Source organism: Zootoca vivipara, chromosome 2 (genome assembly GCF_965207765.1).
Source record: "Zootoca vivipara chromosome 2, rZooViv2.hap1.1, whole genome shotgun sequence".
Lineage (NCBI taxonomy): Eukaryota > Metazoa > Chordata > Lepidosauria > Squamata > Lacertidae > Zootoca > Zootoca vivipara.
The window spans coordinates 114013333-114029306 of NC_142584.1; the positions used below are offsets into that span (position 1 = coordinate 114013333).

At 44.1% G+C, this 15974-nt stretch overlaps 1 protein-coding gene across 8 annotated transcripts in view; it reads right to left on the bottom strand.

Annotated features, from left to right (window-relative positions):
- LOC118081134 (zinc finger protein 250-like) overlaps window positions 1-13994 on the bottom strand; it is a 30285-nt gene extending 16291 nt beyond the window's left edge. The window contains exons 1-4 of one of the 8 annotated variants that reach the window (XM_088663699.1): window positions 13783-13994; window positions 9447-9881; window positions 7489-7605; window positions 1668-6171 (exon numbers count right to left, since the gene is read on the bottom strand). In XM_088663699.1, coding sequence (XP_088519825.1) covers window positions 3215-6171; window positions 7489-7605; window positions 9447-9480 — 3108 coding nt within the window. In that variant the 5' untranslated portion in view covers window positions 9481-9881; window positions 13783-13994 and the 3' untranslated portion in view covers window positions 1668-3214. Of the gene's footprint in view, window positions 1-1667; window positions 6175-7488; window positions 7606-9446; window positions 9882-13782 lie in introns of those variants that run through there. The other 7 variants (XM_088663698.1, XM_088663697.1, XM_088663701.1 and 4 more) reach the window with 7 other exon arrangements.
- Between the last annotated feature and the right edge of the window lie 1980 nt (window positions 13995-15974).

Consider the following 15974-nt stretch of genomic DNA (forward strand, 5'->3'; position numbering starts at 1 on the left):
CAGACTCACCTCACAGGGTTGTTGTGATGGTAGCTAGGAAAGCGGAGCGCACCAGAGGCCGCCATGAGTCCCTTGGAGAAAAGGCAAGATAGGAAAAATGCAGTTGGGCTGCTACAGTGGTGTGCTGCCTTCTGGCTAAGACTCACCCAACACATTTTTAATAGCGGGGATTAAAATAAGAGCATTTTGGCTGCTGCTGCAGCTGGCCAAACGCTGCTTTCACTGTAATGCCCTTGAAATAAGCAAAAATCTGCCCTTATGGGGTTCTCCATCAGTCGGAGAATATAACAGAGGCCAACCAGAGAATTTTGAGAAGCAAAGCCTTTTATTTTTGCTGTTGCAACAGGGTCCTTCCCCTCACGCAGGAGAACAAGGAAGGAACCCCGAACAAAAGAGAACCTCCACTTTTATCAGTTTTCCCATCACCAAGAAACACCCCCAAAATACATCATTCCTACATCACAGCAACATAATCAATACCTCACAAAAAGGGAGGGTTCAAGGTAGAAATCTGAGCACCTTTGACACCTCTCCTAGTCCTCCTCTTACCCCTCCCAGGTGTGAATTCCTAAACACAAAGAGAAATTAACAGATTCCTAAAAGTTGATCACTATCTTTTGTTACTATCTTTGGTATCTGAAGAAGTGTGCATGCACACGAAAGCTCATACCAAAATATAAACTTAGTTGGTCTTTAAGGTGCTACTGAAGGAATTTTTTTATTTTGCTTCGACTCAGACCAACACGGCTACCTACCTGTAACTAGAACTATCTTTTGTTCGGAAGAGTCTTCCATTCTGAATGAGATGGCTAGTGCCGGCTTACAGGATTATGGCTCCCAAGCTGATAAGTCATGTGGAAATGTGTGTGTTATTCTGGTCAGAGAGAGTCAAAATGGTGTCAGTTAGGCCTGTCCTCCTGTGCTGCTTCAGACATGTGCCTGTACATTCATGTATATGTTTATGAACGATTATAACCTTAAAATTTACAACACCCTCTCAGGTTGCAGGAGGGGAAAGAGGGAGATGCTGGGCAACCTCCCTCACTTCCGGTGTAAAACTGCCTTCAGCCCCCATCGAGGTTGAAACCAGGAGAATTGGGCACTTTTCAAAACCAAGGAGGTCTTACTCGTTTATTTATTTACTGAAAGTTGTCCACCACTGGACCATTCAAAAAACAAACAAAACTCAAAGCGGAACGGAAAAAAATTCAGTAAAAGGAATACCAGGAGCAAAATGGAAAATGTACATTTACTTTATGATGCTTTGAAATTCGAACTTCAGCGTTCTTAGTATGTTTGTACTCTTACTCATTAGTTTTTTAATCCTTGCCTTTAATTTTTTCTTTTGTTTTTCTTACTTACCTTGCATAAAGTGAGATTGCATCAGGCTGAATTCACAAGTGTTTTTTGTATGCACTACTTTGATTTTCAATAAATGACATTTTTAAAAGGGCGGAAGGAAGTAGGATTTTTCACACATTCCAAGGATTTGTGGGAGGCTTTTTGTCCTTCATGATAAAAAATGTTATGTTTCAGAGGTGAGGAGCGAAGGGAATAGTTTGCTCATGGCTTAAAACATTTTTTAATTCACCACCTCAATGTGCTCTTTGGTGGCGACGAAGGAACAGGAAGCTTTTATTAATTTAAGCAAAGCAAGAGAATCCAAATAAACAGTCTAACAATTTTATTGAAAGTTCAAAAAGTACTTAATTATACGTGCAGTAAATATGGTGAGACGTGAATAAAAGAGAAACAGAAACTGTGTCGAGGGGAAAATAAAGGGGGGAGGGGGGAACCCCCAAACTGTATATTTTACAAGGATGTTATTGTACTTCACCACACCTGAACCTACTACAGGATTTGTAAAAATGGATCCAAAATATCATTGAACTTTTCCATGGCAAGACTGGATTTATATGCCAGTTGTTTATATGTTGCGAGTTTGTAGAAGTCTCCAATCCAATTGGAGACGGGAGCTGCATTTTTATTTTTCCAATTCATCAGTATCAGTCCTTTTGCTGCGGTCAGGCCACGGAGAGTCCACTTGTATGGTCCTTTTGTAAGGTTCCATGTGCTGGGTATATAACTGAAGAGGATATTTTGCTCAGTAAATGTAAGGTTGTTCTGTACAGTTCTACTGATAATTTCAGTTATAGGACAAAAGGAGAATGAAATAAACCTATGTTTTAGAGAAGCATTATCCCTATTGCATCTCTACCTTAGAACAGATCATGCATAGGCAAACTAAGGCCCCGGGGCCGGATCTGGCTCAATCACACACTAAATCTGGCCCATGGATGGTCTGGGAATCAGAGTGTTTTTAAATGAGTATAATATGTGCTTTTATTTAAAATGCATCTCTGGGTTATTTGTGGGGCATAGGACCCTGGGAGCAGGAGATCCTTCTCTTCCCTCGATAGGGCCAATGTCGACGTTTGCTGGCGGAACTCGAACGAGGGACTCAGAGAGCCGCTGTCGTGGCGCCCTTATATAGAGGCTTTTAAAAATTATCTAATAGCAGGTGGGTTCTTTAGGTTCTGTTGCCATCCTCCCTTATCTCCGCGGTCGGCACAGAGCAAAGTTACTCTCTCTGGTTACAGCGGTGAGCCAAAGTCTATGTCTAATTGCCAGTTCCATGGCTGGGTGAAGACAGGCCTGTCTGCTAGCTGACTCCTTATCAGGCCAAGTTCTCATTATACAGATAGATTTATGAGGAAGCCCTCGTTATATGGACAGATAGATATATAAGGATCTAAAGCTATCATTACATCGAGATCAGGAGACACCACTTTCTGAAATTACCTGGCAATACACATACTCAAAGCATTTGCGTGCTCTCTCTTCCTGTCTGGGCTCCCTGATGCAGCACCAGCTTCCCTTCCAGGCCAAACATTTCCCACACTCGAAACATTAATGGTCTTTCCCTTTTTTGTGGATTCTCTGGTGCCTTTGAAGGTCCGAATGAGCAGCAAACCATTTCCCACACTCCAGACATTTGCATTGTATTTCCTTGGTGGAATTGCCAATGTTGATAAAAGATTCATTTCTTAACAAAGCATTTTCCAAACTCCTGATATCAATACGTCCTCCTTTTTGTATGGACACTCTTGTGTTCCATAAGGGCTGATCGCTGATCAAAACATCCCCTGCACTCCCAACATTTATATGCTCCACGTGGAGTCTTTGAAGGTTTCCACTCTGTGAAAAACATTTCCTAGACATTGGGAAGGTCCCCTCTTGTGTGGACTTTCTGGTGACTGCGAAGATTTGATGACTGAGAAAAAAATTTCCCACACTCCAAGCATTTGTATGCTTTCCCTCCTGTGTGGATCCTCTGATGGATCACAAGGGTGTCTTTCCTTGGAAAACATTTCCCACACTCCAAGCATTTATAGGGTTGCTCTCCACTGTGGGTTCTCTGATGGATCACAAGCTTGTCTTTTCTTGAAAATAATTTCCCACACTCCAAGCATTTATAGGGTTTCTCTCCTGTATGTATTCTCTGGTGACCCTTAAGGCTGTGTGCTAAAGTAAACGACATTCCGCAGTCTAAACATTTATGTGGCTTTTCTCCTGTGTGGACTTTCTGGTGACTGCGAAGATGTGATGACTGAGAAAAGCATTTCCCACACTCCAGGCACTTGTAAGGTTTCTCTCCTGTGTGGATCCTCTGGTGCACCCTAAGACTTTGTGCTATAGTAAATGACATTCCACAGTCTAAACATTTATGTGGCTTTTCTCCTGTGTGGACTCTCCTATGAACAAGAAGATGTGATGAAGTAGAAAAACATTTCCCACACTCTCCACATTCATATGGCCTCACTCCTGTGTGGATCCTCTGATGGTTCACAAGGTGGTTTTTCCTTGAAAAGCATTTGCCACACTCCAAGCACTTGTAAGGTTTCTCTCCTGTGTGGGTTCTCTGGTGCAGCTTAAGGCTTTTTGATATAGTAAATGACATTCCACAGTCTAAACATTTATGTGGCTTTTCTCCTGTGTGGACTCTCCTATGAGAAATAAGAATTGATGAAAAGGAAAAACATTTCCCACACTCTCCACATTCATATGGCCTCACCCCTGTGTGGATTCTCTGATGGGTAACAAGGTATGACTTTTGAGCAAATGATTTCCCACACTCCAAGCATTTGTGGGGTTTCTCTCCTGTGTGGATTCTCTGGTGCGCCCTAAGGCTATGTGCTAAAGTAAATGACATTCCACAGTCTAAACATTTATGTGGCTTTTCTCCTGTGTGGGCTCTCTTCCTATGAGAAAGATGACCTGATGAATCAGAAAAACATTTCCCACACTCTCCACATTCATATGGCCTCACTCCTGTGTGGATCCTCTGATGGATCACAAGGCTGTTTTTCGTTGAAAAACATTTGCCACACTCCAAGCATTTGTGGGGTTTCTCTCCTGTGTGGATTTTCTGGTGACCCTTAAGGCTTTGTGCTACAGTAAATGACATTCCACAGTCTAAACATTTATATGGCTTTTCTCCTGTGTGGACTCTCCTATGGGAAATAAGATGTGATGAAGTTGAAAAACATTTTCCACATTCTCCACACTCATATGGCCTCACTCCTGTGTGGATCATTTGATGGGTAACAAGGTATGACTTCTTAGAAAATGATTTCTCACACTCCAAGCATTTATAGGGTTTCTCTCCTGTGTGGATTCTCTGATGGATAACAAGGTATGACTTCTTAGAAAATGATTTTTCACACTCCAAGCATTTATAGGGTTTCTCTCCTGTGTGGATTCTCTGATGGATAACAAGGTATGACTTCTTAGGAAATGATTTCTCACACTCCAAGCATTTATAGGTTTTCTCTCCTGTATGAATTCTCTGGTGATCCTTAAGGCTTCGTGCTACAGTAAATGACATTCCACAGTCTAAACATTTATGTGGCTTTTCTCCTGTGTGGACTCTCCTATGAGAAATAAGATTTGATGAAGTAGAAAAACATTTCCCACACTCTCCACATTCATATGGCCTCACTCCTGTGTGGATTCTCTGGTGTACAAGAAGGTGTGATTTGTGGGCAAAACATTTTCCACACTCCATGCATTTGTGGGGTTTCTCTCCTGTGTGGGTTCTCTGGTGACCCTTAAGGCTTTGTGCTATAGTAAATGACATTCCACAGTCTAAACATTTATGTGGCTTTTCTCCTGTGTGGACTCTCCTATGAACAAGAAGATGTGATGAAGTAGAAAAAAATTTCCCACACTCTCCACATTCATATGGCCTCACTCCTGTGTGGATTCTCTGGTGTACGAGAAGGTTAGATTTGTGGGCAAAACATTTTCCACACTCCATGCATTTGTAGGGTTTCTCCCCTGTGTGGATTTTTTCATGCGCCTTGAGGTGCTGTTTCTGGGAAAAGCATTTTCCACACTCCATGCATTTGTAGGGTTTCTCCCCTGTGTGGATTCTCTGGTGGATTGAAAGTTGTGCTGGTACAAGAAAACTTTTCCCACACTCTGCACATTTATGAGGCCTCTCTCCGGTGTGAACAGTCTCATGGCTCAGAAGGTTAGCATTCGCATGAAAACATTTCCCACACTCCCTGCATTCATAGGGCTTCTCTCCTGTGTGGAGCCTCTGATGGATTACAAGGACTGACTTTTGAGCAAATGATTTCCCACACTCCGGGCATTCATAGGGTTTTTCTCCAGTGTGGGTTCGCTGATGGGTAACAAGTTGTGACCTAGCAGAAAAGCATAACCCACACACACTGCATTTGTGGGGCTTCACTCCTGTGTGGACTTTACGGTGCCCACAAAGCTGTGATCTCTTGGGGAACCCATTCCTACTCTCGCCATATTTACGGGGTTTCTCTCCTCTGTGGCCTCCCTCATGTTTCACAAAAACTGAGATTTGGGAAAAACCTTCCCCACACTCCAAGCAGCGATATGAGATATCTTCTCTTGTATGGATGTTTCTTTGGATTAGAACGATGGGCTGATGAGCAAGAACCTTCCTGAACTCCAAAGACGTAGGGGTTTCCAAATGGCTGGCAAGCTCCAAACTCTGACCAAAACATTCCCCGCTCTCAGAGTTTTCCTGGATCTTCTCCCCTGTGTGGATTCTCTGGTGTTTAGCAAGAGCCACTCGGAAGGCAAAGCATCGGCCGCACTCTGGGCAGAAATGTTTTCTCCTCGAATCTCCTGCTGAGAGAGTGAAGAAAGTGGAATCGGGGTTTGAAGATGGCAGAGAAGTAGCCTAAGGTTACCAGACGTCCCCGTTTCCCAGGGACAGTCCCCAGATTTACAAATCAGTCCACTGACAAAATCCATCTATTTAGTAGGAAGTTGAAAAGTGTCCCCAGATTCATTGAAAAAAATCTGGCAACCTTAGTTGTCTGGTAACAACTTTATATTCCTCCCATATGACTGGGTTTTCCCAGCCACTCTAGGTAGCTTGCAACATATAAAACACAATAAAACATCGATATTTTTTTTAAAAAACAAGATATACTATATCAGCAACAAACCAACCAATAAATCAATAACAACAACAATAATAAACAGTTTACAGTTATACCCAAATAAAAATTACCACAAACCGCAACTAAATATTTAACCAACACCAACCCGACAGAAATGAAACAGAGGAACCAAAATTAGAGCCATTTCAAACCTTTCAGCCAGTTGCCCCCCCCCCAAATGCCCCCTTGGTCCTAAGGCAGCAAGGCCTGCTACCTCCATCTCCCTTGAAAACAACACGGAACTGGAGAAGGAAGTGGAAAGAGGGAGACACCTCCCCACTTATTTCAGCTCTAGGTCCTTTTCGAGGCTCAAGAGAAATTCTACTTTTTCGGACGTCCGCCCAAATCCCTTAACAATGATGCTACTGTTGTTGTCTTGCTTCCTCATCTCAGTCCAGGGAGAAATGACCAGAATGAGTGGTGCCCACAGAACATGCTTGAAAGAAAAAACAAAACCCAAATGTGCTCACGGAGCTAGAAACCTTGGCAATCGCGGTCCTCGCATTTGCCTGTTTGCTCTCATTCCCCACTTTCTTCTCCCCCTCCTCTATCCTCCTAACGTCTGAGCCTGAGGGACTCAGCACTGGGCTGAGTTAGAGGAGAGGTGTAAAAGGAAGAAAAGGGAGGTTTCTCTCCTTCTCGCATTGTGTGAAAATGCAGGGCCCCCCCATGAAGATGAACCTTGGAAAATGCAGGACAGACCAAAGCAGGCACAGTCCATAGATGTTGGCCAGGCTTGCTGAGAGGAGGGTCCAGTGGGTATTGGGATTCTGAGAAGGTCGAGATTCTGAGTTTTCATGTTCCTAAAAATAGTAAATCGAGGAGGAAGGGATGGGGGAGGAAGAACAATGGCCAGGTCTGTGGGAGAAGCAACTTTAAAATAATAGGATTCTTACCATCTCTATGAATGAAGTAACAGAGAACATTTTTCCTGCCCATTTTCATCACGGGTGGAGAAACTCTGAACAGACTCGTCATCCCACCCAAACCGACTCACCTGAGCTGGTGTCCGAAATGGCAGCCCCTGTTCCGTCTGAGATCTGACATTGTGGGGGCCTGGGCTCTTCTGCTTGCTCTGCACGGGGGATGAGGCTCATCTTGGGAAGCGGCAGGGCTACGCGGGAAAGAAGTGAGAAGAAGGAAGAAGAGGAAGAAGTGAGAAGGAGGAAGAGGTGAGGAGGAGGAGGAGGAAGCATTCTGCCTCATGGCCCAAACTATCCCCAACGGCTGCTCATCCAAAGCTCCCTCAAACATTTCCCGAGAAGGAGAACCCGTAACTAAGCGGCACCTTGGGTTAGGGGGCTGGGTGTTTGTGTGGGGCAAGGTGGCCCTTCGCTCTGTGCTGGAAGGAGAAGGGGGGACGGCTGAAGATGGCTGCGGGGGGGGGGGTCGGGACTGCACTGCCAGGACCCCAGGAAGGGGACTTGGTTTGCGCTTCCAGACTGTTGCTGTTACACTGGAGGGAGTCCCTCACATGCCAGCAAACTCATTTTACACAGCTAAAGTGCAGCATAGTGGTTAAAGTGCGAGACTAGAACCTGGGAAACCTGGGTTCAAATCCCAACCTCAGCCGTGAAACTCATCGGGAAATATTGGTCCAGTCATTTCCTCTCAGGGCTAGCCTATTTCACAGAGATGATGATGGTGATGATGAATTCCCTGCCCATCCGACATCTTTAATTTTGCAGAGAATCCTACCTTACACCCACTCACAAGTCTCTACACCTATCATAGCTTACTACTAATAAGACTTTCTTATTTGTACCCCACCCATCTGACTAGGTTTCCCCATCCACTCTGTGCAGCTCCCAGGGCATATAAAAGCATAATAAAATATCAAACATAGAAACTTCCTGAGCAAAACTTCCTGATACAGACCCTACCTGCCCACGGACTGTCTTGCCAGAGTGGTGCATGGTCTGGTTATCTCTCACTTGGACTACTGCAATGCGCTCTATGTGGGGCTACCTTTGAAGGTGACCTGGAAGCTACAATTAATCCAGAATGCGGCAGCTAGACTGGTGACTGGGAGCGGCTGCCGAGACCACATAACTCCTACCTTCAAAGACCTACCTTGGCTCCCATTACGTTTCCAAGCACAATTCAAAGTGTTGGTGCTGACCTTTAAAGCCCTAAATGGCCTCAGTCCAGTATACCTGAAGGAGTGTCTCCACCCCCATCGTTCAGCCCGGACACTGAGATCCAGTGCCAAGGGACTTCTGGCGGTTCCGTCACTGCAAGAAGCAAAGTTACAGGGAACCAGGCAGAGGGCCTTCTCGGTAGTGGCACCTGCCCTGTGGAATGCCCTCCCAACAGAGGTCAGAGAGATAAACAACTACTTGACATTTAGAAAATGCCTAAAGGCAGCCCTGTTTAGGGAAGTTTTAAACCTGTTATATTTAATATTGTGTTTAAATGTTTGTTGGAAGCCGCACAGAGTGGTGGGCAGGGTATAAATAATATATTATTATTATTATTATTATTATTATTATTATTATTATTACAGACGTTTGCTGCATGCAAACGTCTTCTAAAGTTTATATAGTTCTTTCATTTCCTTGACATCTGGTAGGAGGGTGTTCCACAGGGCTGGCGCCACTACCAAGAAGGCCCTCTGCCTGGTTCCCTGTAACTTCACTTCTCGTGGTGAGGGAATCGGCAGAAGACCCTCGGAGGAGGTGGGCTGAACGATGGGGCTGGAGACGCTTCTTCAGGTATACTGGGCCAAGGCTGTCTAGGGTTTGTAGTGGGGATTAAATGAGGGGGAGACCCGTGTGCCCCTTGGAGGGGGAAGAGGTGGGATCAAAATGCAAGGCATTTGGAATAAAGTACACCGGCAGCTCTCGTGCAACAAACCTGCTCCCTAAATACCCTTCCTCCTCAAAAGCAACATGACAAGAAAATGTCCCGGAAGGACTGCTTCAGACTCTTGCACGGAGGAAGGAACCTCCTTACCCAGAGAGGCCACGTTCCCCTCATTCTCCAGCATGGTCTTCCTTGCCTAGGGCTCTTCGGCCAACGACCAGCAGGGAGGGAACTGCAGCACCTCAGGAACTTGCTTTTGGTGGCAAGCGCAGTGTGGGAATTTCAGTCTTCCCCATTGTTGTTGTTTAGTCATTTAGTCGTGTCCAACTCTTCGTGACCCCATGGACTATAGCACGCCAGGAACTCCTGTCTTCCACTGCGTCCCGCAGTTTGGTCAAACTCATGTTGGTAGCTTTGAGAACACTGTCCAACCATCTCATCCTCTTTCATCGCCTTCTCCTAGTGCCCTCCATCTTTCCCAACATCAGGGTCTTTTCCAGGGAGTCTTCTCTTCTCATGAGGTGGCCAAAGTATTGGAGCCTCAGCTTCACGATCTGTCCTTCCAGTGTTTTTGTTTAGACAAGCCTTAATCAGAAATGTAATTTTATTATGCCTTTTTGGTTCCATTAAAAAAAACCAATAACCCTGTTTATCTGTTTTTATAATATTGTTATTCTTATATTTTATTTTTTTATAATAATGCTTATTATAATATTTTCTGTTTTACAATTCCAAATAAACATTTTGCAAACTTGGAAATATCCAATGACTTCCATTCTTCTCTTTTGATTGTACATTTTACATATCTTACATCCCTGCATATTTTACAATAATCATTCAAATCAATTTTCCACTATTACATCCACAAAGAATCATTTACTACTACTAATCATAATAATAATAATAAATTATTATTCATACCCCACCCATCTGGCTGAGTTTCCCAGCCATTCTGGGCGGCTTCCAACAGAACATCAAAATGCAGAACATCTATTAAACATTAAAAGCTTCCCTAAACAGGGCTGCCTTCAGATGTCTTCTAAAAGTCTGGTACAGTAGTTATCAGGGGATCCTGATTATCACTGTCTACACCTGCAGAAGCAGAAGACATCAAGAAGAGGTGGCAAGAATACACAGAGGAATTATACCACAAAGATATGGAGGTCTTGTACACCCCAGGAAGTGTGGTTGCTGACCTTGAGCCAGACATCTTGGAGAGTGAAGTCAAATGGGCCTTAGAAAGCACTGCTAATAACAAGGCCAGCGGAAGTGATATTCCAGCTGAACTATTTAAAATTTTAAAAGATGATGCTGTTAAGGTGCTACACCCAATATGCCAGCAAGTTTGGAAAACTCAGCAATTGTTTAGTCGTTTAGTCGTGTCCGACTCTTCGTGACCCCATGGACCATAGCACGCCAGGCACTCCTGTCTTCCACTGCCTCCCGCAGTTTGGTCAAACTCATGTTCGTAGCTTCGAGAACACTGTCCAACCATCTCATCCTCTGTCATCCCCTTCTCCTTGTGCCCCCCATCTTTCCCAGCATCAGGGTCTTTTCCAGGGAGTCTTCTCTTCTCATGAGGTGGCCAAAGTATTGGAGCCTCAGCTTCACGATCTGTCCTTCCAGTGAGCACTCAGGGCTGATTTCCTTCAGAATGGATAGGTTTGAACTTCTTGCAGTCCATGAGACTCTCAAGAGTCTCCTCCAGCACCATAATTCAAAAGTATTAATTCTTCGGCGATCAGCCTTCTGTATGGTCCAGCTCTCACTTCCATACATCACTACTGGGAAAACCATAGCTTTAACTATATGGACCTTTGTCGGCAAGGTGATGTCTCTGCTTTTTAAGATGCTGTCTAGGTTTGTCATTGCTTTTCTCCCAAGAAGCAGGGGTCTTTTAATTTCGTGACTGCTGTCACCATCGGCAGTGATCAAGGAGCCCAAGAAAGTAAAATCTCTCACTGCCTCCATTTCGTCCCCTGCTATTTGCCAGGAGGTGATGGGACCAGTGGCCATGATCTTGGTTTTTTTGATGTTGAGCTTCAGACCATATTCCACATAGAGGCTTACAACTTCATTCTTTTTGTTTTTAATCAAGATTTTCTTGGGTTACCAAAAAAGTGCATACATCTTCTGTGTTTTCAGATCATAAAAAGTCATTTCTTCATTTATATTCAATGTGAGACTTTAATGCCCTATACCGGAGCTTTCCAAACTGTGTGTCGCAACATGTTAGTGTGTCGGCTGCAGTGTGTAGGTGTGTCTTCCAAATGCTCCCCACGTTCCTCCATGGAACTGGAAAGGGGTTAGTTTAAAATATGGTTTGCTAGGGAAACTGAATTACTGTGCTGCGAAATGACGCAAAACTGAATTACTCTGCTGCAAAATCATGCATCTCTAAAAAGAGTGTCACCAACATGAAGTTTGGAAAGCTCTCCTGCTTACAGTATAAGGTGGGGGGGGAGAGAAGGGGGATAGTAGACTTTCATTCTTTTACATAGTGGATGTGGAAGGTTTTTGTTTCAGCGCCACATGGATAGGATATTTTTCTATTCATCTATTAGTTTTCATTGGCACTGACAAACCTTTGGTAAAAAATTGCGGGTTTTTTTTTACATATTTGTAAAAAAAAATCTAAAAAGGTTTGGGGTTTGTTAAAAAAAAAGCTCAGCTTTTGGGGGGTTGTGTTTTTTTACTTTTTGCAAGCCTAGGGTCGGGGGGGGGGCAGCCTGTGGCTGTTTCCTGCGGTTGACTGCAGTGAGTTTTTTGGGGTCAGTTTAGCCATGTCAATTTGGTCTTCCCCATTGATGCCTGCAAGTTGATTTGGTTCACGGGAAATGACGAACTGAGCCCAGGAAGCTCTGCCTTGAAGGGAGGGATCCTGCCCTTCAGCTATGGCGGTTCTCATCTTGGTGTCACATAGGCAGCTTCATAGGTTGCAAGAGATAGCTGGAGGGGAGCCAGAGTTAGAGAACAAAATGATAAAATAAGATTCTTGAAGAATGAAAATATTTTGGGGAATACTTGGGAAAAAGATATCATGGTTGTGTTAAATTGTACACAGGATTTTGAGTATAGTGGCAGATGAGAATTTTTAAGTTAACCAATTAGAGCTAATAATAATAAAAAAAGATAAAGGACCCTGGATGATTAAGTCGCGAGTAGATATAATACAACTAACATTGCAGCTTTGTAAAGGAATAAAAAAACACCACGGGATGGTGGATAGGAAGTCAACGGATATGAGAAATTAGTTACGCTTATATTTTAAAAGTATTTGTAATATTTGAAAATTTTATAATTCAAAAAATATATAAAAAAGAGATTGGAGAGCAGCCTTAGCTCATTTGGCAGAGCCGATACCCCCAAGCCCAATTCGTGATGTATTTAAGAGAGGCTGGGAAAAGACTCCCATCTAATACCAGAGAGCACTGCTAGTGCAGAGTGGCAATTTGGTGTAGTGGTTAGAGCTCTATGCTGAGACCTGGGAGGCCGGGGTTCAAATACCCAACTGGCTGTGAAGCCCACTGGGTGACCTTGGGCCAGTCACTGTCTCTCAGCCTGGCCTACCTCACAGGGGTGTTGTGAGGAAGAAATGGGGAGATGGGGAACCACGCACACTACCTTGAGCTCCTGGCAGGATTGGTGGTGTAAGAATGCAAGGAAGTAAAATACACGCAAGCCGGGGGATACATTCAAGCCACACAGAAACCAGAGGTCTATTTACATGCACACACCCCTCCATCCAGGCAGGTCAGGGGAATAATCAATGGAATATTGTAGCCAGGCAAAAGCATCCAACTCAGAGAAGAGCTGGAGTACCCTAGGGAGATGGGGCTGGCATGGGTGGGTGGGGGGTGCAGAGTCCAGCTATATCCCCATTTGACCCGTTGATCTGAGGGTTCCCCCCACCAATCCCCATGATATACAGGGCATATTGGAGCACTTAAACAAATTCGGGGGGGATATTCCAATTGCAGCCTTTTTTCATTTTTAAAAAAGGGAATATGTTATCTGATTTTTTCTTACCCTCCAGATTTTTTAATTAATTAAATCTACCAGCAAGTTTTCATTTCATTTTTTAATTTTTTTAAGCTTTATAAAAATTAATACCATTTTGGTTAAGTGGTTTCCTGTACTCCATTCTTATATACACACACACACACACACACACATATATATATATATATATATATATATATATATATATATATATTAGTTTTTTACACATTCTTGGTGTGTATTTATCCTCGACTATTACTGCGTTTCAGATTCATATTTATCTCTGGTTACGATTGCATTTTACAAAATTTTACATTTTACCATTTCATTTCAAAGCTTTCAGTGAGGAATAAACAAGTGAAAGAGTTTCCTTCGCCGGCTCTCGAGAATCTCCCCTTCCTCCCCCATGCAAACTTATTAGTGCAATGGGAAAACCCAGAAAGGCTTATTTATCCCGCCGCCCTTTCCTGTCCCGCCCCCTCACCGGCATTCACGTGTTGCAGGGTTCAGACGGTGCCCTCTCACCCGTGTAGAGCTGCTTCCGAAGGGCGCCTCTGCTTGGACCTTCAGCCTCCCCTGCAAAACCTCTTTGCACCCCAGAGATCGCGATGGCCGGACGCCTCCTGCAAACGACCCACACAAATGGGGACTGGCCAGAGGAAACAGGCAGCCTGGGATGTCCTAGCCCTTCGCTTCTTCCCTTTTCCGACACCCAAAGGATTCTGGGATTTGTAGTCTGTTCCTCTGTGAGGGGAGGGGGAAAACGTCCCTTTGGGCTGTGGGGAAGGGTGGTCATTTATTTTTATTTTTCCTTTCTATTTACTGGTACTCACTTACTGGCACACCAGTAAAGCATTGGTGCTCAGCAAAAAAAATGAGGAGATGAAACAAACTTGCATGTCAACATGGTTGGATTCTAGAGTTGGAAGGGACCCCAAGGGTCATCCAATCCAACCCCCGGCAACGCAGGACTTTTTGCCTCATGGGGGCTCGAACCTATGACCCCGAGATTAAGAGTCTCATGCCCCCTTCTAAACCAAAAGTACTGATCAGGGAGCGACCTGTGGCTGTTGGCGGCCTCTCAAGCTGACCCACCTCACAGGGTTGTTGTGATGGTAGCTAGGAAAGCGGAGAGCACCAGAGGCCGCCATGAGTCCCTTGGAGAAAAGGCAAGAGATGAAAAATGCAGCTGGGCTGCTACAGTGGTGTCCTGCCTTCTGGCTAAGGCTCACCCAACACATTTTTAATAGTGGGGATTAAAATAAGAGTACTTTGGCTGCTGCTGGCCAAACGCTGCTTTCTCTGCAATCCCCTCTCAGTTTGCAAGAGAGGAGGAGGCAAAAGAGGGAGATGCTGGGCAACCTCACTCACTTCCAGTGTAAAACTGCCTTCAGCCCCCATTGAGGTTTTTACCAGGAGAAATTGGCACTTTTCAAAACCAAGGAGATATTACTCGTTTATTTATTTACTGAATGTTGTCCGCCGTTGGACCATTTGAAAAACAAACTTCAAAGCAGAATGGTAAAAATATCAGGAAAATGAATACCAGGAGGAAAATGTACATTTACTTTATGATGATTTGAAATTTGAACTTCAGTGTACTTAGTATGTTAGTAGTCTTACTCATTACAGTGGAACCTCAGTTTATGAACACCTCGGTTTACGAATTTTCGGTTTATGAACGCCGCGGACCCATCTGGAACAGATTAATTCACTTTCCATTACTTTCAATGGGAAAGTTCACTTCAGTTTATGAACGCTTCAGTTTATGAACAGACATCCGGAACCAATTACACCCATGCTTCGGGTTAAGTACTCTACAGGTTGAGTACTCCGCGGACCCGTCTGTAACGGATTAATCCACTTTTCATTACTTTCAATGGGAAAAATCGCTTCAGTTTATGAACGCTTCAGTTTAAGAACAGACTTCCGGAACCAATTGTGTTCATAAACCGAGGTACCACTGTAGTTTTTTATTCCCTTCCTTTAATTTTTTCTTTTCTTTTTCTTACTTACCGGTATATTGCATAAAGTGAGATTGCATCAGGCTGAATTCACTGACAGTGTTTTTCTGACTTGGAGCTTTTTATGCACTTCTTTGATGGTTGGATTCTAGAGTTGGAAGGGATCCCGAGGGTCATCCAGTCCAACCCCCGGCAAAACAGGACTCTTTTGCCACACATGGGGCTCAAACCCATGACCCTGAGCTTAAGAGTCTCATGCCCCCATCTAAACCAAAAGTACTGATCAGGTGGCTGTTGGTGGCCTCTCAAGCTGACCCAGCTCACAGGGTTGTTGTGATGGTAGCTATAAAAGCGGAGAGCACCAGAGGCTGCCATGAGCCCTGTTATTGGAATTTAAAGGTTTTTAAAGGTATTTTTACATATATGTATTAAATGTTCATAGATGTACCAAGCAAACATGTGCAAGAGGGCAGTCCTGTAGCCATTTTGACTCCCAGGCTGACAAGGCCTTTCTCTTTGAAAGGAGGGAGGAAATGGAAAAAACCTCCCCATTGTCTCTCTGCTCACAGATCCTGTCTTAAGGGCACATTTAAGGTGTGAATAGGAGAGCTTGTCACCTGGCTCAGGAACTCAGTAATCATCATTACAAAAGGACTCTGGCCAGGCTCCCCATGGTGATCCAACATTAACAAGTAAACTTGGCTCTCAGATT